At 49.4% G+C, this 22,325-nt stretch overlaps 1 protein-coding gene across 1 annotated transcript in view; it reads right to left on the reverse strand.

Moving 5' to 3' along the window:
* Positions 1-22,325, reverse strand: part of Col15a1 (collagen type XV alpha 1 chain) — a 100,066-nt gene that overhangs the window by 18,707 nt on the left and 59,034 nt on the right. The window contains exons 15-28 of the mRNA XM_041667880.1: positions 15,833-15,868; positions 15,341-15,481; positions 15,096-15,164; positions 14,213-14,248; positions 14,030-14,113; positions 11,290-11,355; positions 8,607-8,642; positions 6,070-6,132; positions 4,016-4,084; positions 3,887-3,922; positions 1,152-1,205; positions 996-1,055; positions 237-305; positions 92-133 (exon numbers count right to left, since the gene is read on the reverse strand). Of these exons, the coding sequence (XP_041523814.1) occupies positions 92-133; positions 237-305; positions 996-1,055; positions 1,152-1,205; positions 3,887-3,922; positions 4,016-4,084; positions 6,070-6,132; positions 8,607-8,642; positions 11,290-11,355; positions 14,030-14,113; positions 14,213-14,248; positions 15,096-15,164; positions 15,341-15,481; positions 15,833-15,868 (861 nt within the window). The remainder of the gene's footprint in view (positions 1-91; positions 134-236; positions 306-995; positions 1,056-1,151; positions 1,206-3,886; positions 3,923-4,015; positions 4,085-6,069; positions 6,133-8,606; positions 8,643-11,289; positions 11,356-14,029; positions 14,114-14,212; positions 14,249-15,095; positions 15,165-15,340; positions 15,482-15,832; positions 15,869-22,325) is intronic.

The raw sequence follows: 22,325 nt of genomic DNA on the forward strand, positions 1-22,325 counted from the left end.
ATGGAAGGTGCTTGAGGCAAGACTAATCTGTTTCTCTGAGTTGGCACCCATGCTTAGCCTGCTGCCAATGACATGGGCTCATGTTACTTACTGGTGTTTTGCAGTGTGGCCGGGCAGGTATTGGGAAAACAGCCTGTAGGAAAGAGAATATGAGGGGTGAGGCCCTCAGAAAACCCTGCTCCAGCTGAGGCCAATCTGGTGCCCGTTGCATGGTCCCCAGGCCCATCCCGACTTACACCTTTGATGTTAACCACAGCTCCAGGGGGTCCTGGAGGTCCTGGGGGTCCAGGTAGGCCAGGTGGACCCTGAAGGAAGAAAATAAAAGCTGCTACTGAGTTTGGGGATCTGGGAGTAAGAAGCAACTGCAGGGTGTGCCCTACACTGGGCTGGAAGTCGGGAAGGGAGGAGCCTTTGGAGACAACCCACAGTGGCCTCTGGTCCCTAGTCCCATCCACAGAGCGCCTTCACATCTGGCCCATACTGCAAAAATGTCGGTAAACCATGGAGACAGCAGAGCGACTATGTCATACTGGTTAATGGCCACAAATAATGAGGCCCAGGGAGGGGACACAACCTGCTCAAAGTTTACAGAAAGCTGACATTGGAACCCAGAGTTTGGTTCCTAGAGCAATGCTCCATTAACGTCAGCCTTCCTGGAACTATGTGCAGAAGGGAAGAGGGGCATCAGGATCCTAAGAGGCTCCAATCCCTTCCTCCTGCCCCCCCTTCCATCTGGTGTCTGCATGGGGAGACGGACACTCTTCAGCATGAGCATGATCCAGGTGGCACGGGACCCTCCTGAGAGCGAGATGGGGGCAGGGCTAAGTGTGAGGATCTTCGGAAGTGACAACGGAGGAAGAAGGCGAACACTCCCGAACATGCATTCTGCAAACCCCACTCCCTGAACTTCATGGCACTGGACCCTCTCGAACAGGGTGTGATCAGCCCTCCAGCTCAGGGGCAGCTGGGATGGGAGAAGCGGATACAGTTCTCACCGGCATCATGATTCCTCGATCTCCTTTGGCACCCTTGAGACCATTCAATCCTGGGCGACCCTGAGATGCATACAAGATACCTTAGTGAGCTCTTGCTGTGGGGCAATCTGGTCCCCACATGCCCCATCCTTTAGTGTGGGGAACACTGATACCTACAGGTCGTCCGGGGAGGCCAAATTCTCCTTTATGTCCTGGTGGTCCTTTGGGTCCCTAGAGGCAAAACAAACACCAGGGTAGCAAATGACAGAAACTCAGGCTCCAGAGATATGGAAGGCTGGGTTTGCTCTTTGAGGCAGTGAAGCAGGGATGGGAGGGGGGAACATGAGCAACAATTCTGAAGCAACCACCCACCCATTTCCTGGTCTCCTGCCTCTCAGAAGGGTTTGCTCAGTCCTTACGCTCTCCCTGTTTTTCTGAAGGCTACACACCCAGGATGCAATCCCTCAGTAAGGGTGAACGACATAGCGAGAAACCAGCAGCTCAGTGCCTCAGGACCCGGGTGGCCACATGCTAGGCTGGCTCAGAACACGGAGTTTTGCCACTGGTCATACATTCCAGGGTCCCCATGTCTTTCTGTTCTGCAGCCCTACCCCTCCCTATGCCAGTTTGCCCAAGAACCAGCTTCAGGGTATGGTTCCTGTCCTGTTCCTACTCATCTTGAGGCCCAGCCTCAGCATGGTGCTCCCATCCTTCTACAGAGTAGAGTCCCTGACCCACGGACCCTCTTTCTGGGTCCACACACTTCTCGAGTCACTGCCCTGATCTAAGCTCCCAGCGGGAATCATCTTGCCTACTGGATCCTAAAGAATGGCAGGTATGAATATGTCTGGGGGCCTCCAGCCCCTCTGCCCACCACCACTAACATAGGTAGCATGCCCTAAAAGATGACAAGGAAATATTGCATTAAGACAGGGTCTGCATGAAAAAATCTCAAGTCTATGTTATTCTTATGGAAGGGAAAAGCAAAACTCGAGGGAGTTTCCAGGGAATGGGCCACTTGGTGGGTGGTTCTTTGGAATGCTTTCCAAGTGCACAGGTACAGAGTGTCCTGGGTCTCATTAAAGTGCAGATCAATGGTGTCTGAACTGGTATCTGGTCCGGGGCCTGCATTATGCATTATGACCAGCCTCCCAGGTGATGTCAGGGATGCTGATCCACGGACCACACTTTGAGCAACGAGCCGTAGCCTGTTTGTAAAAAGAGTTGTAAGCTACATTGGTCTCTAGGGCCACAGTGAGCCCAGATGGAGGCATTATGCAAATTAAAAGGTGCCCTTACTGCCTTGTTTGGCAAGCTGTGCACAAGCTGGCCTCCAGTGGGATACCCGCCATAGCCATCTGCAGCCGCCTGCTGGCCCCACTACTAACTGTTTGCATTTCCCATAGAACTGGAGGTTACCGAGTGGTTAGCCAGTTGGAAACAAGACTCCCCCATCTGCCTTCACTCTCAGCCCTTGTACTCTATATTCAGCCTTTTCTGCCTGGCTTCAGGCACCTAGAGCCTTAGAAGGTTTTCTGAAGGATGGGCTGGGAGTGTGAAGGTGTTCACGTGAGTGTGAGCCTTTCTCCCACCACCTAAGATCCAGCGTCAGTAGAACAGACCCACTGTGCGATTGGACAGTCGATGGGGCTCCAGTAAGTAAATCAATAAATAAATAACAAATAAAGGGCAGCTTGTATTTTGCAAGTTGGGGGAGGGTGGAGAAGTGGGGGAGAAACTCTGGAAACAGGGCATGCCAGGTTGGCCTCAAGCCTCCCACTCGCCTCTGTCTTACACACTGCATGTCCTCTTTGAGCCCTGGGGGTGGGGGTTGGGGTTCTGTGATCATACCCGAGTCTGAAATGAGATGTCTACAGGAAGCTTATCCAGTGCCTGACCCACTGTGGTGATCAACACTAGAACTTTCTGCATTCCAGGGGGAATGCATGACAGGGAAGTTTAGGGTTCGTTCTCGGGAGAAATAACTCAGGAAGTGTTTGAAAATTCAAGTGTGCTCCCTGTCTCTAGAACAGTGAAGCCAGAGAGCTCTAACACTATCTAACCTGAGTCCAAGGCACTTGGCATTCAGATGGGAAGGACTGAAGCCTGGAAAAAGGGAGAGGAAGACATGCCCCAGCCTCATAGCAACAGAGCAGCAGACCCAGCAATATGTGAAGGTCCTTGTGAGGTCCCCGGCCCCTGACAACCCTCACCAGTTCTCTTCCATTTCCTATACATGCGGCTCTGCTATACATCTGAAGATCCCAAGAATCTGACCAGTAGAACATGCTAGACGTGATGGGCACTACCCTTTATAGTCTCCTCCACTTCCTCCAACCTTAGCTTGTCAATTAGACAGCTCTGTGGCTCTGAATCCAGAAGATACTGGAGTCATTGCTTGGAGGAGAGAGGTCCAGCAAGAACTGTCTATAGCGGATTGTGGGACACTCCCGTCTTCAATCACTGAGGGTTTGTCTGTTTGTTGTTGTTTAAATTTCTATTATTATATGTAAGATTGTTTTGCCTGCATGTATGTATGTGTACCACATGCATGGCTGGTGACCACAGAAACTAGAAGGAGGTGCAGGTGAACTGAAGTTAGGGATGGTTGACCCACCTGTGGGCATTGGAACTGAACCTGCATCCTTTACAAGGGCAGCAGATGCTCTTAACTACGGAGCCATCTCTCCAGCCCTGTTCTGTTTGTTTTTGAGAGTCTCTTGTAGGCCTGGAAACCACTGAGATTTCTGTGTCACTGGAGCTCGCCTCCCACAAACATAGACACATGTTTTGCCACCTGTCACTGTATTACTCTATGTTTTCACAAGTAGAACAATTCAATCTGACCGAGCCAAAGCTCGAGAAAAGCTTGAAGCCATTGTCCCAACCCAGTGGAGAGACACCCAGCTTACCATGGGTCCTGGGGCTCCATGCATTCCAGGTTCACCCTAAAACAGGAGATAGGCACTTGTCACTCAGGAGACACTGTTTATGACACAACCAAAGCTGGCAAGCCAAGGCAGGGGCGGTGACATAATTACCTTTCTCCCCTTCACCATTTCCAGAGGGATGTCCCCTGTCAAGATAGCGCCCGGCTCTCCCTTCTCACCCTGCAATGCAGAGAATCTTTTAAAGTCCAGCCTCCTCCTGCCATCTTGTTCAACGGGTCTTTAAGATGTCATGCATGCCCTGTCAGCATGACATCTCGTCTTCAGATCACCCCTCCAGCCCCACCACTTCAGCATGGCCTTCTTGCCAGAGGATAGAACAGCCGCTTACATGATGGAATGTTCTCTGAGCTCTTCCTTCCATGTCTAGTTGAGTTCACTGTCCAAGTGCACTCTCAAGGGCTCTGAGAACAGATATGTAGCCTCTTTCTCAGACCCCACTCCTGCCCCAGGAATGGCTGTCTACTTCTTGCCATAGATGCCCTTCTAGGAACCCCTGGCTCCTGACAGGTTTGGTAGTTTGCTTTTCTAATGATTTGAGATCTGTCTCTATCAAGGATCCTTATTGTTGGTTAAACAGCTGAAATTGGGATAGACAAAGCTGTAAGCACGGTGCCTCTCTCAACACAGGAGCCTCATGTCTTCATGTACAACTCTCCCCCATTCTCCAAGTCTCTGTGCAAACGCCTTATTGGTTAAGCCAAGCTATTCTAGATGCCAGGAAAGAGATGATGGGAGACTGGGGGTTAAAGACACAGGATCCTGCTCCTAAATCCCTGTCCTCAGTAGGTCCTCTACTATCCCAAGACTTCCAGAAAGACATACATGAAGAGAAACAAGGCCAGGTGGAGAGAGTGGCATACCTCTGGGCCTCCACAGTAGCCCTGGGGAACTAGGCTGACCTTACAGCAACCTCCTTTCCACAGTTGGAAGTGGCCAGGGTACCAGGGTGAGCAGTGAAGCCCCTCTCTCCACCCCCCAAAGCCCGCAGCTAATATGTGGGTCTTACCACTTGGCCGGCGAGGAAAGGCAGTCCTGAGCAGCAGCAAGAGGCAAGCACAGAAGCATTAGATGCAGAGTGGCAGGAAGTGCAGTTGCTGGAAGGGCCGGAGCAGAGCTGCCTGGTGTCTGCCCCAGACATTCAAAGTAGCAGAGGATTAGAGGCAGGAGTAGCCCATGGAATCTAGAGTCTAGGTCCACCTCCTTTGCCACATATGAAAAGGAGCATTGAAAGCAAGACCTGCCAGAGCCAACTCAAGCCCATCCCTCCTCTTCAAGCCCACGGCAGCAAAAGCATCCCAGACACCACCACTATCGTGTGCTTCCAAACGTTACCAGACACACTGAACTCTCTACTCCCTAGTGTAGAAGGCCAATAGTCTCTGGGGCCTCTTTCCTTGTCCTGGGGGTAATGTGGCACCACTGGGACAAAGGCCCAGAGAAAACTACAATTCCTACTCCTCTCAGAGAGGATGCTTCCTCTCGACTCCCAGGGAGGTGTAGCCCCCTCTTTGCAGCCCCTGAAATAGCAGGATACTCTGCCCCCTGTCCTGTGGTTATCTTTCTATAATACTTGGTATAAGAAACTTCTGGGTCCCTTAGGAGATCATAAGATGAGAGAGAGAGAGAGAGAGAGAGAGAGAGAGAGAGAGAGAGAGAGAACACAAATAGTTGTGGGACTAAGTCAGCAATGTGACATCAGGGAAGTCATCAGATAGATTGAGAGTAACTGTGGAAAGGCATGGTATTTCTTTGGGACGATAAAGAAAAAGAATTCTAGGGGCTGGAGAGATGGCTCAGAGGTTAAGAGCGCTGGCTGCTCTTCTAGAGGACTGGGGTTTGACTCCCAGCATGCACATACCCCCAAACAACCTTTATTATCTTTGTTTCCAGGGGATTTGATGTCCTCTCTGGAATCTGCAAGCACTGAATGCATGTGGTGCACAGTCATGCATGCAGGCCAAATACTCACGCACAAAGTAAAAATCTTAACAAAGAAAGCATCCTAGATCTAGAGAGTGTTGGTGGTTGTGAGTCTTTTAAATGTCGCTGTTGGGTCTGACTCTCCAGAAGGAAACAGCTGGCCAAATGGAGGGAGACGGTTAGCCAATTCCAAGCACATCCCCACCCAGGCATTAGGGTCTTACCTGTTCTCCTTTCAGACCTGGAAATCCAGGCACGCCAGTGTCACCTTTTGGTCCTCTGGGGCCCTGCAAAGAATTGTTGAAGGATACTATGTTGATGGTTAAAAGGTTTTACAGAGAAAGAAAAACATTGCTGTTTTTCTCTTCCTGTCTCTGTCTGTCTGTCTCTGTGTCTCTCTCACTCCCTCAGAACAACCACTTTTCAAGCAGGTAGAAGTCATGATTAACTCGATCTATTTCTAACTGTAAGAAGGCTGGAAACCGGGGACAGACGGCAGCACCGAGTGTTAGAGGCCTGGAGAGCCCACATGGCTGTGGAGAATGAAGCATACTTTCGGGGTTAACACAGTGGGGCATGTCAGGGACCTGGCCAGGGAACTACTCCCAGGAAGGCTGTTCACCTTAAGACAAGATGCTTTTCCTTCCCAGGCCTTTGGTGCTGTTTCTATGGCGGGGCTGAGATTCCGTGGCGTCAGCCCCTCTTTTGTCAGGATGATCTATTTCTTTTTCTTCTCCCCCATCTTTTTCTTTTGAGTGCTGACCAGAACCTAAGGATGCTTTTTCAAGTCCCTAGTCAAAGATCTGTCTTTCTTGCTCTGTTTCTAAAGCACCCTGCTCCCGCTATGTGGCTGTGGACCACCAGATGGCCAATGGCCGTGTTTATCTTCTCCTTTCTCCTCCTCCAGGAAACTGTGAGATTTACAGTTTGTCTACTCTGGGTTTTCCTAAATGCTAATGAAACGTCCTTGTGCTTCTCACTTGAGTACGTTATTTCTTTTATTATTGAAACTAAGAACCCCATAAGGAGACCCCAATTTTCATGGTGTGTGATGGCTCTGCTGCTGAGACTCCCCAAGACTTCCAGAACTACCTCTTTCCTGCCTTTTAATTCTTTGATAGAGAAAATGAGCCTGTCCCTGCATCCCTAGACAGCATCACTCCTTTGAACATCGGGTTCCTGCAGGCGGGCAGATGCTATTGGATCTGCTCTCTTCTGGTCCTCCTGGGCTGACTCACCCACAGCTCCCCTGGAGCCTGTACCTGTCTGCCCAACATTTGCCCCACAGGATGGGATCTAGCATCCTAGCTCGCCATTAATATTGGCAGGACCTCACACTTCATCGCCCATGCCCTGGAGGTGACTCCCTTCCATTGACCTCCTCACACTGGACCTGTTGTCCCTGAACTAAAGCTCGTGCTGCCCCTGCTGGGCTGCAGAGTCATATTGGGCACACCAGCCAGAGGCCATGCTCTTCAACTCCAGCAGACCTAGAGAACTGGTGACAGGGACTGGTCTACTCATGGTGCCCACTGTCCCAAGGCATCTTATTGCTTTATTGTTATTTAACCTTTCACAAGCCCTGTCTTGCCTCTAGATGAAAGAGTATGCTTCTATCATAGTGAGAACATGGAAATATTTCAATGCTATTGTTTAGCAGCAAACTTTTCATTCTTTCTTTTTCAAATAATTTTTAAATATAGACCAAATAGGCAAAATCAGTTAAGGGGGAACCTCACATCTGGGGTGTGTGGTCTGGATCCTGTTCATGACCCATCCCCACTCTCTGAAGAGGCCCCTCAGAAGACAGGATCATTTGCATGGAGGAAGGCATGTTGGAATGTTCCAGAATGTGCTCTGAGTCTTGAAGTGGCTGCCTTGGGGGCTGCAGCTAAAACATGGGACCTTTTCTGCTAATGGCGATACTGCTTCCCTTCCCCCACTTCTGTTCTAATGTCTAGTGAACATGATAATTTTTTACCACCATCATAGTTAATGATCATTTAGAAAATACAAAAAAGTTCCAGTGTATTACAAAAAGAAAATATGAAAAGTTCAGAAAAGTCTGAAAAGATAAAAAGAAGATTATCTACAGTTCAGCTGTCAGGAATACATTTTTATGACAGTTTTATCCATTTCCTTCATTTGTTCCAGAAACGGCATTTCAGGCCTTTCCAAGTTGCAGTTTCAGAGAAGCAGGTCCCACCCTGGGGTCAGCCTTGGCCTTCTGCATAGGCACATACGCCAGAGAAAACTGATCGCTTCTCATGCAAGAGCACACTGCCCTCCACAAAGGCACACACAGGCTGTTAATTTCAGCCCTCCGCTCTGTGACTGTCCTATGTCCTCCTCTCTACACCACTGCCTTCCTGTGTCTCTAGGGGCTTTATCTGCATAGTCTGTCACTTGAAACACTAGGGTTACCCAGCTGCCCAGGGCTGGATGGCACAGGGGTAGAGACAGAATACCTGGCCCTCTATAGCCGTCATAGAGTACACACACACACACACACACACACACACACACACACACAACACGGGAGAATCTGTCACTTAAGGCAAAAACGAATCACAAAATGGTAAAAATAAACCCAATGGGTCTCAAAGAAGGGGATGCTTCTGGAGAGGGTATGAAAAATGGATGCATGTGGTGTTGCTAGAGCTTGGTCATGCATGGATGGAGGGAAACAGCATCTCAGGGGTAGGAACAGGATGAGCATAGTGCCTGAGCGCAGGTGGACACTGACCACTACAGTACTTACTGGAAATCCGGGTAGCCCAGGCACACCATCCGGCCCCTGTAACACACCAAGGACAAAGAGTTCTCAGAGTCAGAAGTACCATGCCTCAGGGTCCGCTGTCCCTCAGGAGGGCATCAGCCCAGGCCTGTTTTATCCAGCAGGGTCCACTGTTCCCCTGCCTAAGATCCAAGCCTATTTGCACCCAGTGTGAATCCCTGTCCCATTTTTTAGAAAGGGGTGCTGGAGACTGGTAGGCAAAGTGCCACCAAGTCACACAGCTGTTAGCGATGGAGGCAGGGACCGTCCTCAAGTACCCAGGGGCTCATGCTGCTCCTCAAGCTGCCACTATCCCTTACTGAAGCTTCCTCTGCATGACATCACTCAGGGTGAAATGCCCTGGAGTGATGGACAGCAAGGAAACCTGGGTTAGTCAGCTCTGAAGATGGACTTGAGGATAGGCTGGGGGGCTGCGGGGAGAAGTGGGTGCATGCTGGGAGTAAGACTTTTATTAAAGAGATGGTGATTTTTTTTAAAGGACATCACAAATGGCGTGTGTACTTCACCACACAGGGTCACAGCCCCCATTTCTGCCAACTCCGGAGATCTGATGAGCTAAGACAGGTCAAAGGAGATAGATAGATAGATAGATAGATAGATAGATAGATAGATAGATATCTAGATGGATGGATGGATGGAGAATGGATTGATGGGTGGATAGATGAATAGATGATAAATAGATGAATGGGTAGATGGATAGATGATAGACAGATAGACAGATAGATATTTAGACGGACGGATGGATGGATTGGTGGATGGATGGGTGGATGGATAGATGAATAGATAAATAGATGATAGATAGATAGATGAATGGGTAGATGGATAGATGATAGACAGACAGATAGATAGATAGATAGATGAATGGGTAGATGGATAGATGATAGATAGATAGATAGATAGATAGATGAATGGGTAGATGGATAGATGATAGACAGACAGATAGATAGATAGATAGATAGATGAATGGGTAGATGGATAGATGATAGATAGATAGATAGATAGATAGATGAATGGGTAGATGGATAGATGATAGACAGACAGACAGATAGATAGATAGATGAATGGGTAGATGGATAGATGATAGATAGATAGATAGATAGATAGATAGATAGATAGATAGATAGAGACAGATAGACAAAAACTAGAGAGAGGTCAGCAAAGTATCTTTGCAAATAAAAGTGCTTGCTGCCAACCTTGATGATCTGAGTTCAATCCCTGGAACCCATGTTTAAAAAGAGGTAGGAATGAACCAGTTATACCAATTTGTTCTCTGACCTCCACATACACTCCATGGCACATACACATGTCACCCTTTCATAATACCCCCTTCACTACACACACACACACACACACCGTCAATAAATTAGACTTTAAAAACTAGATAGAAACAAACGTCTTAACCCACTGGTTATAGGGAAAGGGGACATGAAGGTAACAGCTTGAGTCCTCTTAGGAGGAAGTTGCCACAGAGAAAGGTGAAGCTTGATCCAGCCTCAGGGGTGAGGGGGGCCTGGACTCACCCTTGGGAAGGACATTAACGGGGAAGGAAGTGTGGGAGGTGAGGGCTGGAGTGTAGAACCCAGGCTCAGGGCCCAGCACCACAGAGCTCGCCTGCTCGAGGTTAGGCTGTCTCTCTTACTCTACCATCAACCACTCACACTCCAAACCTTTCTTTAGTAGTTCAGGGAGAACAAAGACCCCATGACTGATTTTTTCCCCAGTGGCTGGCCTGTCTTAGGCTTTGAATACTGGGTCTGTGGATTATTTGTTTCAGAAGCAATCAACGGAAAGGGGCCCTGTGGGACACAGCAGAGAAGAGGATGCTGTTCACAGGAGGAAGCTTGGGCCTGAGGCGCCACCAGATAGCTGCAGAAATCTTGAGTTATGTTCCAGGTCCTCCCCCAACATCATGCATGGCCAGCCTCCCTGGGTGGCTGGGTGGGCTTCCCCAGAGCATCTTCTGGGCACAGCTGGGCATGCTGGGCATGCACCTTTGGCTCCACAGTGACTTGCTGAGTACCATGGTGTGATAAGCACTTTCACCTCCCCCACTCGGCTATCCCAAAGTCCAGAAAAAGAACCAGGGACTCTGAGTGGCCTGCAGAGACGAGGCTGGACCTCAGGGCTCCTATGGCCTCCCCCCCATACCCATCAGATGCCATGGGAGTTTATCGAACAAAGGGAATCTGCTTCCTTCTTTTGAGACCCTATCATGTGTGGGTCAATGCTAAAGCCTCAGGGAGTCATGAGAGTCCCTTGTCTGTTCATTTCCTCATCTCTAAAATGGTGTGAGAAAGGTTGCAGTGGGCCTCAGTCCTCCCGTGGGTTCAGTGTCCCATTAGGGCAGCCCTGTTCAAAGAAACGAGACTGAACCGACATGCGTGGGGCCACAGCATCGCCCAGATGGCATGGTGTGAGGAGCGCTCTGATCTCACACAGAACTCTGGTGCATGGGATGGAACACTTCCGCTCAACTGAACGCCAGTCTCCACGATGACATTAGTATTAGACAAGCGTCTCAGAAACTCAGGCTCTCTTCCCTTTGACTTTGAGAGCTCCAGCAGCTAAAAGGATTCCAACCCAACCCAACACTTCCAATTGAGGATCTGGATAGAAGCCTCTCTCAGGTGCAGCCACAGATACAAACCGGAGGTCCCATAAGCTCAGGAATGTCCGAGAAGTTCATGGATCCATTAGTGATGTTGAGCAAAGACTGAAAGAGAAAAATTACTCAGTGAGGACCGAGGGCGGCTTGTGCTTCTCCTTGCTTCTGGCAAGGAGACCTTAATTGAAGTCACCCAGCCTGGAGTACATTGATACATTGATCACACCTCAAAGCCACTGCCAAACATTCCCAACCCTCCCACTCCCCATCAAACAGTCCCAGCCTGCCAGTCACTTTTCCTTTGTAATTAACTTTAAAATTACTCAGGAGATGAATGTTTTCTCTTTTAAAATTGTAAATGTATGTATACATACATACGGATATACACACATACATACATGTGTGCCCATATATGTGTGTGTATGTATGTATGTATGTATGTGTAAAATAACTCATGTATGTCATTATTTCACATAAAAGGCATCAGGCTGTGTGAACTCCCCTTCGACTCATTCTTCTCCACTCAATCATCTTGTGTGGAGAGCTTTCCATGTGCAGTTCTGGAAGACATCTATTTTTAGTTTGAACAGACTGTCAGGGAGCCCTCCAAAGGGGCTGTGCAATTTACACTTCCCCCACGAGCACTCAAGATTGTCTATTTCCCCACACGCCTGGCACTTTGAAGTCACACTCTTTTCCTCTTAACTCTGGTCATTCTTTTTTCTAGGTCTTTGGGACTTTATTTTCCTTTCTCATGTCTGCCTGCTTGGTTGTTATTCTCTTAGAAGTACCATGGTCTTTCTCAAAGGCAGTGGCCTAGTATGTGTATATCTGATGGACAAAGGGATGGATGGATGGATGGATGGATGGATGGATGGATGGATGGACAGGTAGATGGGTGAGTGGGTGGATGGGTGGGTGGGTGGATGGGTGGATGGATGGGTGGGTGGGTGGATGTATGAATGGATGGATGGGTGGGTGGGTGGATGGGTGGGTGGGTGGGTGGGTGGAGGGAGGGAGGGAGGGGTGGGTGGGTGGGTGGATGGGTGGATGGATGGATGGATGGGTGGGTGGGTGGATGGGTGGGTGGATGGGTGGGTGGGTGGATGGATGGATGGGTGGGTGGGTGGATGGATGAATGGATGGATGGGTGGGTGGGTGGGTGGGTGGATGGGTGGGTGGAGGGAGGGATGAGTGGGTGGGTGGGTGGGTGGAGGGAGGGATGGGTGGGTGGGTGGATGGATGGATGGATGGACAGACAGGCAGGTATACATTTGATCCAGCCACAGTTCAGCTTCTCTCTATCACTCTAGTAACCCCCAAGCCTGCTACCCACTGTCAGCGAGTTCCTGGTGTCCTGACACAGCCAGCACAGTTCTGTCTCCTACCATGACTCGGGGTGCTGCTGCCACCAGAACACTGAGAGTCACCGAGAGTCCTATCCACATGCCTGCTCAGGAAAATTCTCCTCTCTTGTCTAGGCCCCGCCCAAAGAGACTTCCTTCAGAAAGTCCTCCTTGATTTCTGTGGGCTATGGGTCACACTCTGCCCCAGTCATCCTCTTAATTGCCAGGAGTGCTTGCCTCTTAGTTGACTTTAAGCCCCGGGTCTGGTGCAGACCATGAGTGCAGGAATGCTTGCATCAGTGTTTCTTTTTGTTTGTTTATTTGTTTTGTTTTTGTTTTTTCAAGACAGGGTTTCTCTGTAACTTTGAAGCCTGGCCTGAAACTAGCTCTTGTAGACCAGGCTGGCCTTGAATTCACAGAAATTCAACTGCCTCAACCTTCGAGTGCTGGGATTAAAGGCATGTGCCACCACCGCCTGGGCATGCATGTTAATGGTAGGCACAGAGATTTAAATGGCACTTCTCAGATGAGGACAGGCAGAAGACCAGGAGCTTGTAGGAGGACAGGCAGGTTATCAAGTCTTTGTTTGTGATACGGATTAATTATGACATCAAAATTACACATTACTATTTCTCTGGGAATGGGGGTCAGTGTGGGGAGAGCTTGCTCTGCTCATCTGTGCAGAGAGCTTTCCAAGTGAAAATTTGGAATTTGTCTATTAATAGTTTTAAACAAATTGCTAAAGAGACATCCAATGAAGATCATCTGAAGATGCCTCCCTGACAAGAACTGGCCCTCAGGGGTATAATCTGAGGGTAAACCTCAGGGTATATATCTGGCTCTTCTTGGTCTCTTTACTCCCACCCCGGAAGATGGAGGATGCTTTCTGATGGCAGTTTGGGGCATGCTCAGCCCTATCCTCTCTCTCTTGTCTGACTCTGGAGTTAGTGAGCAGGCCTGTGTGGCTCTCCTACAGGGCAGAGGCCACCAGGCTCCACATACCTCTGCCATAATTGAGCAGGTATATGCCGCCCTCCCATAGGGTGAAGGCCGTTAGCACGCCTTTGCCAGCAGTGAGCAAGTGATCTCAGGCCTGCGTCTCCAGCTTTGACTTTCTTTCTCAACTAGTTCAGAACCTCAGTCAGCTGAGAAGGCAAGCCAGATTTATTTGGGACTTCCTCAAGTTCCAGTACTTTCTAGGCTGCTATCTGACCCCTGATCTTGCCAAGCAGAAGAGTAGACTCTGCAGGTCGTATGTAGGAGAGCGGTGGCATGGAGGAGGTAGGGACAACCAGATAGGTGAGTTTGCTGGTAGGTGCAGGCCCTGACACTCTACATAGCCATCAGCCCTGTAGTCCTGAAGGGTCGGGTGACCTGCTGTCCCCTTTAGTAAAGCAGAAGGCACGTGGCCAAGCTCCAATTTGGATGATACTCACACTGGACAGGACCTCAACACGCCCAGGGGGCCCTCTGGGCCCAGGGGGGCCCACAGTGCTGGTTCCGTCCATTCCCCGTTCACCCTAGTTATAGTAGAGGGAAGTAAGAACAAAGCTCTCAGTCCATGGATAATGCTTCTATAACCTTCTAGAAAGACCCCCACCTCAGATGGGCTAACTTACCTTGGGTCCTTGTTCTCCTTTTTCTCCTTTGGGACCCTGACAAAAATAACCAAACAATGAAGAGATATTCTTTGGTTTCCTCCTGTCTGCTGGTGTGTTCTGCCTAACTGGCATCTTGCCAACTCTCCCTAATTTCTGCAATCAATGCTATACCAGGTGATGGAATCAAAAAGTGGGGGAAAATTCCCCTCCCAGGGTGAGAAGAGAAGTGCCCACAGAGGGCAAGCCTCAGAGGCCCTCTCCCAGCCTACAAGTGTCCCCTGACTCCACCCTTGGATCCTGTGTATACACGACGCTCCGTTTTCTGTGCCAGAAGATATTCCCTGGGCATTTGGCATTGTTTCATGTCACAAAGATCATAAGATCCAGTGGAGGGTCTTCATGCAGGCATATCACAAGGACAAGGGCAATGCCTTCTGGGGATGAGGGAGCACGCAGGGCACCTGCTGGGAGCACAGCATTTTTAAAGGGGGAAAAGTGACTCTAACATGGTGACCGGAAGCCATGAAGCAGAGATGGCAGTAGTGAGGAACTGGCCAGAGGGGACAAAGATGACTATCAAGTTTCCCTATGTGAGTCTGTGCGAAGCTTCTATGTGGCCCCTGGAGAAAGAGCCTGCGATAAACACCTTACAGGCTGCGCAGCTCGGGGTCAGCAATAAGCACCTCACAGGCTGCAATAAGCGCCTTAGAGATTGCACATTTTGGACCCTGTGATGAGTACCTTACAGCCTTCAATGGGTACCTTACAGGCTGCACGGCTCAGGGCTGGAGTGTGACTCATGAAAAAGAGAAAGGCCAGGTGCCCCTCCCTCACCCAGCCTCTTCACTCAGGTTCGATAGCAGGACCGGGCTCATAAAAGGGTTCGTAAAAGTCTACTTACACTTGGAGAGGAGGGTCCCGTGAGTCTGGGTTTGCTCAGCGGCTGGATGTTCCCCGAGCCTTCGAAGTCCTCGGGGAGAAGGAGAAGCGAGGATTTCAGAACTCACTGCCAGGTGGAATGCTGGGAACTGGGGGCTCGCAGGGAGCTCAGCAAATCCTCTACCCTCGGGTCAGTACCCGGTGTGCTGTGCCTTCCAATGGTCCTTCCTAACCATCACTCTGCAGCCACGGAAAGGGCGAAAGTACCTCAAATCCAAGTTCTGTTGTACATCCAGGGCCTGGGGGTCCAGGGGGTCCAGGAGGCCCCGGTGGTCCCATGACCCCAGGAGTGCCAACTTGTCCGTTTTTCCCTGGGGGTCCTGGTAAGCCTCGGTTGCCAGGGTCTCCCTGTAAGGAAGAAGACAGGATAGTTACCAGCTGCAATTCCGCCGTGGAAGGAGAGTGTGTGCACCTGAGTCAGAAGATGACCCCTTGACGCTAATTACGGTGGGAAATTCTCTGATGGGCGCTGCTTGACGGCCCAGAACAGCTGCTTCGCTAATTGACATTCCCCTTTGCCAACGTGCTCACCAGAGCGGTGAGGAAGGGGGAGCGTTCCCAGCTGGCCTCTCTTCCCTGAGCCACTGCTCTGAGGAGTGCTTCTCTCTGCCCTGTGACATTTATGGGTTCACTCCGCTGGCCCGGGGGCACACTGATAGCAAAGGGAAGAGGGGGGAGGGAAAAGCTGTTCTCAATTACCTTCTCGCCAGCCGAGCCGTTAGGTCCTCTTGCTCCCTAAAACACATGAACACAGGGGCCAATTAGGATGTGTCGGACTAGTCCTGCTCAGAGGAAAATACAGCATTACAGTCATTGAGAATAGCAGGATACAAAGGGATTGTTCTATCTGGGTTTGGCTGGTGTCTCCAAGCTGAGCACACTACCATGGCTATCAGTCTACTGAACAAGTCAGGCCCAAACCTTGAGAAATCCATTCCTCAATAATTAACCAACTCCCCCCCCCCACTTTGAGATTAAACTAAAGCAGTTGGCATGAAGCAGACTCACACTGAGGAGGCTGACTCCCACCCCACCCTCATCCTCTGCCATGACGGAGGTTAAGGGGTGCTTCCAGTCTTAAACCAAGAGAAGAGGCAGTGGCTAATTCTGATTATCGGTTTAGTTGGGTTGAGGAGCACCTTGAAGATCTGAAAGCACACTTCTGGGCATGTCTGTGAGGGGTCTCCAGAGAGCATTACAGAGGAGAGCAAGACCTGCCCTGAATGTGGGTAGCACCTTTCCACAGGCTGGGGGCCCATGGGTCAAGTTGGAAGAAACAGGGAGCCAGCTAGCACAGCATCCACACCACCCCAACCTCTCTCTCCGCTGCCAAGGGAGTTCCCAGATTCGTTCTGCTACATCTCTTGCTGCCACGCTTCTGCCTCACCATGGCCCAGACACAAACAATGGAGCTAGGCAAGCAGGCCTGAACTTCTGCACCTGTGAGCCCAAGTAAGGCTGTTCCCCTGCGGGAGACGGTCCAGACATTACGTGGCCACACAGAAGCTGTGACATTGATTATGGCATGCCTGCCACTGAAGACTTCATCTCTCCTTGCCTCTTTCCCGGGCTAGATCAAACCCATAGAAATAACCCACATCATCCACAGGCTGGGTGGCGAGTCTACAATACCCATCCTCAACTAAGATGGGAGTCACCTGGCTGGAAGTAACTAGGAATGCCAACGTGAAACAGACAAGAAGCCGACAAGGTCTCTGCCATGGGGAGGAACTGCAGAGACCGAAAGGCCCTGCCTAGTGGTAGAGAACACAAAAGCAGGAGGCAGCCCAGGAGGAGGCAGAACTAGGGGTGACCCTGGAGGAAGCAGAAGTACCCTAGGAGCCTATGACAGGGAGACAGGCTGAGTTCCTACATCAGGATGGCCACCCAACACCAACCAGCTCCCCTCACCTTCAAAGCACACCCCTGTCAAAGAGCACCTGTGGGTGCCCTAGTACCACATTAAAAAATACGAGTTCTTTTCAGGAGCGAGGTGGGGTAGAGATCTGGAAGCTTAGAAGGTGCATGGGCACCCAAAATGAGGTCAGTTTTGGAGGAACCCTGCCTGATGGACAGTCTACTCTTACCACGCTTACTGAGAAACTCACAAGCCTCAGACGCAGTCACTGCCCACTTCCTTAATGGCCTGTGCCAACAGCGGCCTAAGAATGAAACGGAAATGCCAATTTTGAAAGCAAACACAGAGGAAGAATCAGCGATCTGAGGAAAGGCAAGACTAGGAAGGAGACAAAGTCAACAACAGAACAAAGGGAGCAAATGCAACCAGAACTTTAATATACTCAGAGAGAAAAGGGACGGTATTGTATAACCATGAAACAAGAACCAACTATTATGAGATGAGAATTATCTCAGAATAATGGGTATGAAAAAGAACCAGTTAAGAGTCATGGATATAAAAACATATCATGGTTAAAAATGAAGAACTCTATGGGAATAAAAGAGATATATCCCAAAGAGAAAATTAACAGAGAAAACCAAAGACCAGGCTACAGAATTGCTCCAAAAGGCAGTACAAAAGAATAAAAGACCCAGAAAGAATGACCAAATGGAGCTCAGAGGATATGCAGGAATTCCAATATCTGATCAAATAGAATAAAAAAAATAAAGAGACTAGAGAAAGCAGCATGAGAGAGCAGTAACTGGACAACCCTGCACTTGACCTCGGCAGAAGGCAGAGGGGCTCTAACTGAGCGCTTCTGGAAAACCAGGAAACAAAAACACCACAATCCAGAGGGCTCCAGAGTAAACAACACCCCACTCAAGGCTAGTGAGTACCGAATGGGAGAATACATCTTTTAAAGAATCCTATCCAGTGACAGGACATGGGGATTTCAATACGTCAAGAAAAAAAAAAAGGACTCCTGAAATTTGTCAAAGGGAAAAGACAGATGGCCTTAGGTAGGTTGAGCATGGCAGCTAAATCTGTCCCAGAAAACAGCGAGACTATCTTCAAATCTCAGGGGCAAATGGTTTCAAATTTAAAATTGCAAACACTGCTAAATAAAACACTATGTCATTATTATGGTTCGGAACTCTCTATCTAGACCAGGCTGGCCTCAAACACATAGAGATCCACCTGCCTCTGCCTTCTGGGCCTCTGCCTTCTGGGTGCTAGAGTTAAAAGCGTGCATCTGCACATTAGGCTAAAAGGAGAATTTTAAGCAGCCAAAATCTAGAAAGTTTGCACAGACCCGCTCTGAAAACACTACAGGGATACGGTACTGCAAGAATAGTTGAGGAGGAAGTGCAGGATGTGGGAAGCAGCGAAAGGTGACTGCTTTTGGAACTACACATTCACTCAAAAGGTTGCCTAAGGCAGGACTTCTCTCCTTCCGTCTGAGTCCAACACACTTCCTCGTCCAGTGGCTTGGCCAAGACACAGGTAGGAAGCCAGGAACTGAATAATTCTCAGGTTCCTTCCAGCTGGCTCTGGGAACGCTTGCTGGAGATGAGCCTAAACAAAGTTCTTCAGATGACCAACAAAAGTAAGAGCAACCCTGGGAAGCCGGGCACTGAGACAAGCCACCCATAGACCCAGACAGCCATTCTCCCTCTTTCCAGGCTCTCTGCTCAGCCACTGCAATAGTGTTCTTCAGGCCCCAGGGGGCTCCCTGTGTGAGGCTCAGGATTCTCTGGTGAGGGCTGTCCAGGAGTGTTGGGATGAAGACAAGTGCCTGGTCTGTGTGGGGCATGAGGACAAGGTTCCACATCTCAATAATAGTTCCTTGGTTGGGAGGTCCTTGGGCTAATGATGGGGACAGTGCAGGAAAAGCATTGGACCTGTCGGAGGAGGCACCAGACCCCAGGCAGGGAGAGCATGCTGGAGTGCACTGAATTGTACACCCAGATCATTCAGTAACTGGTCCTAGGCAGCCTGGCAGAACCCCTGGTGCCTCCCTAGCCCAGGAGCCACCAGGGATGCAGAAGGAAATGGAACTCTAAGCAGAGGAAGTAGCCATGACCAGAGCCATCACCCCCATCCCGGCCCACCCTCGGAACCAACACAGGAAAACTGAGCAATTGAGTGGGACCTTCTACCTGGGGCAGAAACGTGACTCCAGTACTGGGTTCCTATTGAGCTGCTAAAAGTCAAGGCTGCGGTCTCTCTTAATTCTATTCCTCTTGGGCGTGAGCAGTTAGACTTTGCATACAACTGGCTTCAGTCCCTCCTTAAGAAAAGTATCTACCTCTAGCCACACATCAAGCCAGCAGCAGAGATCTTATAATCACATTTAAAACTGCCCCATCTCTGAGGGTATTCAGCTGTGCTTCCAACTGATGATTAAATAGAATTATTATCACGAAGTGGGAAACTGCATTGTTTTCCATTACTTTCCAAGTCTGTTTAAGCCAAATGCACCTTGTAGCAGGTTGAGAGGAAGTTCTAGAAGACATCTGAGTCCCTGATCTTTCTCTCTGATTATTTTAACACAGCTTGAACATGCTGATAAGGTAGGGCTTATGTCCGGTTCACGGCTCACGGGTATGGGGGCCAGCAGTTTGGAACATGAGCAGTTTAGTCAGGGGACGGAAGACTCTAACCTATTAGAACGTTCACGAGTAAGTAGGGTGAAAATTGAGAGCTTTAATAAGTAGTTCAGGAAATAATCTGCTCTTCCGAAACAGGGCAGTGGCACACGCCACTCCTTAGCCAGAAGGAATTTGGGTGCATCGAGTCTAGGCACTTTCTTGGAACTCCACCTAGTAGAGCCACGGGGTTATGAGTGGGAAACTGTACAGGCTCACCCTCCACAGCAGAATGAGTCACAATAGGACTCGGTGTCACAAGATCATAGTTCAGAATTTTAAAAAAATATATATATTTTCCGCTTTGAGACAAGGTTTTACTATGTAGCTCTGGCTGGCCTGGAACTCACTATGCAGACTAGGCTAGCCTCAGACTTTTAGAGACCCTCCTGTTTCTTCCTCCACAGCACTAGGAATACAGGTGTGCACTACCATGCCTGGCCTGTAGTTTAGAATTTGTGCTGATCAATCTTGACTGTTAGCTTGATTGGCCTGGCAGTGATGAGATCAGCAAAGCATACTTCCGGGCATGTCTGTAATGGTGTTTCCAGAGGGCATTAAATAAGGAGGGGACGCCAGCCTGAATTGGGTTCAGATGGAACAGAAGTGGAAAAAGGAGAGCTCCTAGCTCAGGCATGCAGTCTGTTTTCTGGCCAACATGAGCTGCTTTGCACCTGCCCCACCACAGGCTCCCACCATGATGGCCTGAGCCTCTGACTTCTCTCTGCCCCACCACAGACTCCCACCATGATGGCCTGAGCCTCTGACCTCTCTCTGCCCCACCATGGGCTCCCACCACTACGAGCTGACTTCTCTAAACCTGAAAGCAAACCCTCCCACCTCTTCTCAGGTGTTCTGTCACAGCACAAGAAGGCTAACATAAGTCATTAGCAATTCTGATTAACTGTGGTAAACTAAACTATCAAAGGCATTACAAGATGTCAATATATAGGAGCACAGAAGGAGACAGCAGATATGTAGCCTTTCTTCTTCTTTTTTTTTCAGGTTTGTCTGCTGAATTTGTTCATGGAGTTAGTATTAGTAATAATTTCATCTCAGGAGCCCCTACAGACTTCAATCTCTTTGGTTTCATAGAAGTCTGGCATGCAAATGTTGTGCCAAAGCCAGCTGCTAGTGAAAGAGAGAAGACAGAAGCCAAGCCAATACTGTGATGTGCTGGACTTCAAACACAGCTGGTTTCTGGATTCTGGGCAAAAGCAGCACGATGCTCAGAGTCCTCAAGGGTACCCTGATGTTGTGACATGAACCACGTTCCAAAGCAGATTGGGATTGCTAAGAGATGGGGACGGTGGTGATGATGTCATCAAATTTCTCTTCTAACTCACGAAAAGACAGAAGTTGGGTCTACAGTGACATTTCCAGCCCAGAGAGATTACTCTGAGACAGTTCTTGGGAGTTCAAGGTTCCCCATCGATTCTGGGTAGTTGAGAAAACTTCAGAGGACAGACTTTTCCTGTGTGGGTGTCTCAGAACCTTCTAAGGCTGAGGAATAACTTGAATGCCCTGGATCCTGACGACTCCATGCCCTCAGTCATTGCAAAGCTGGGAGCAGAAGCTGCAGTGTATAAAGCAGTGTTGTCTGAGGACCCTGCTCTCTAGCAGGCTCTTCAACTTCCCTACCAGATGTGCTCTGCAGCTGGGAAGGTGGGCCACTTCCATCTCCTTCTGCCTGGGATCAAGGTGTCAGTTCAACTTAGTGTGGGGAAAATAAAAGATACTTCTATTTATACTAAACATCATAAATAATCTACTGGATGCATTCTTACTGACCACCCTTGATGACAGGTTCGTGTGTGATAATGATGGTTATATATAAGTGTATTAAATTTCCCAGACAAGTAAATCAAGTCTTATTCATTATGTGTAGGGGAGAGGCCTCACTTTGAGCTGGGCGTGGGAGTGCACACGTGTAAATCCTGTATTTGGGAGGGATAAGAAGGGGTATTAACATTCAAGGTCATCCTCAGCTTTTACAGAGTTTGAGGTCAACCTGGGCTGCATGGGACTCCATGGGTTCTCGCAACAAGAACACACACACACACATTGAGATAATTGCCTGGGCTGTTCTGTGTGCCTGGCAAATAGCATGAAAAAAGACTTCCTACAGCTCAGTCTATCCAACCATGGGAGGCACTGTCTAGGCCTTATTGATGAAGCTATGTAGGTCACAACAGACCCTGGCAGGAGATGGGGTCAAATGTATCACTGGTCCTCATTCTCATAAGGGTCCCAAGACACTTGTTTATGACTGTCTGGTTGCCCTTCAACTCTCCAAATGCAAAAGTGCAAGTCCTTCTAGAATCTGCTTTTGCTTAATCCAAAAGCAGTCCATGTACCCGGCACAACATGGGGCCTCTTAACAAGCCCCGGGGATAAACCAGCAAAACTGATCCCAGCAGTAACCCAGGGCAGGGCCACTCTTCCTGCCTGCTGCTCTATGAGCTCTATGAGCTTCAGCTGCAGCAGGAGCAGCACACGGGTGTCTTCAGGCACAGACAGTGTGGGAGGACCAGCCTCTGGTTTGGAGGCGCTGGCAAGGTAAGTGTGGGTTGGCGGCGCTTCCTGCAGACCTAGATTTCTTACAAAACCGTCGGTTCGCATAAGATGAGTTCCCTAAAATCTC

Source organism: Microtus oregoni, unplaced genomic scaffold (assembly GCF_018167655.1).
Source record: "Microtus oregoni isolate MIOR12 unplaced genomic scaffold, Mior012 000017F_ref0000208, whole genome shotgun sequence".
NCBI lineage: Eukaryota > Metazoa > Chordata > Mammalia > Rodentia > Cricetidae > Microtus > Microtus oregoni.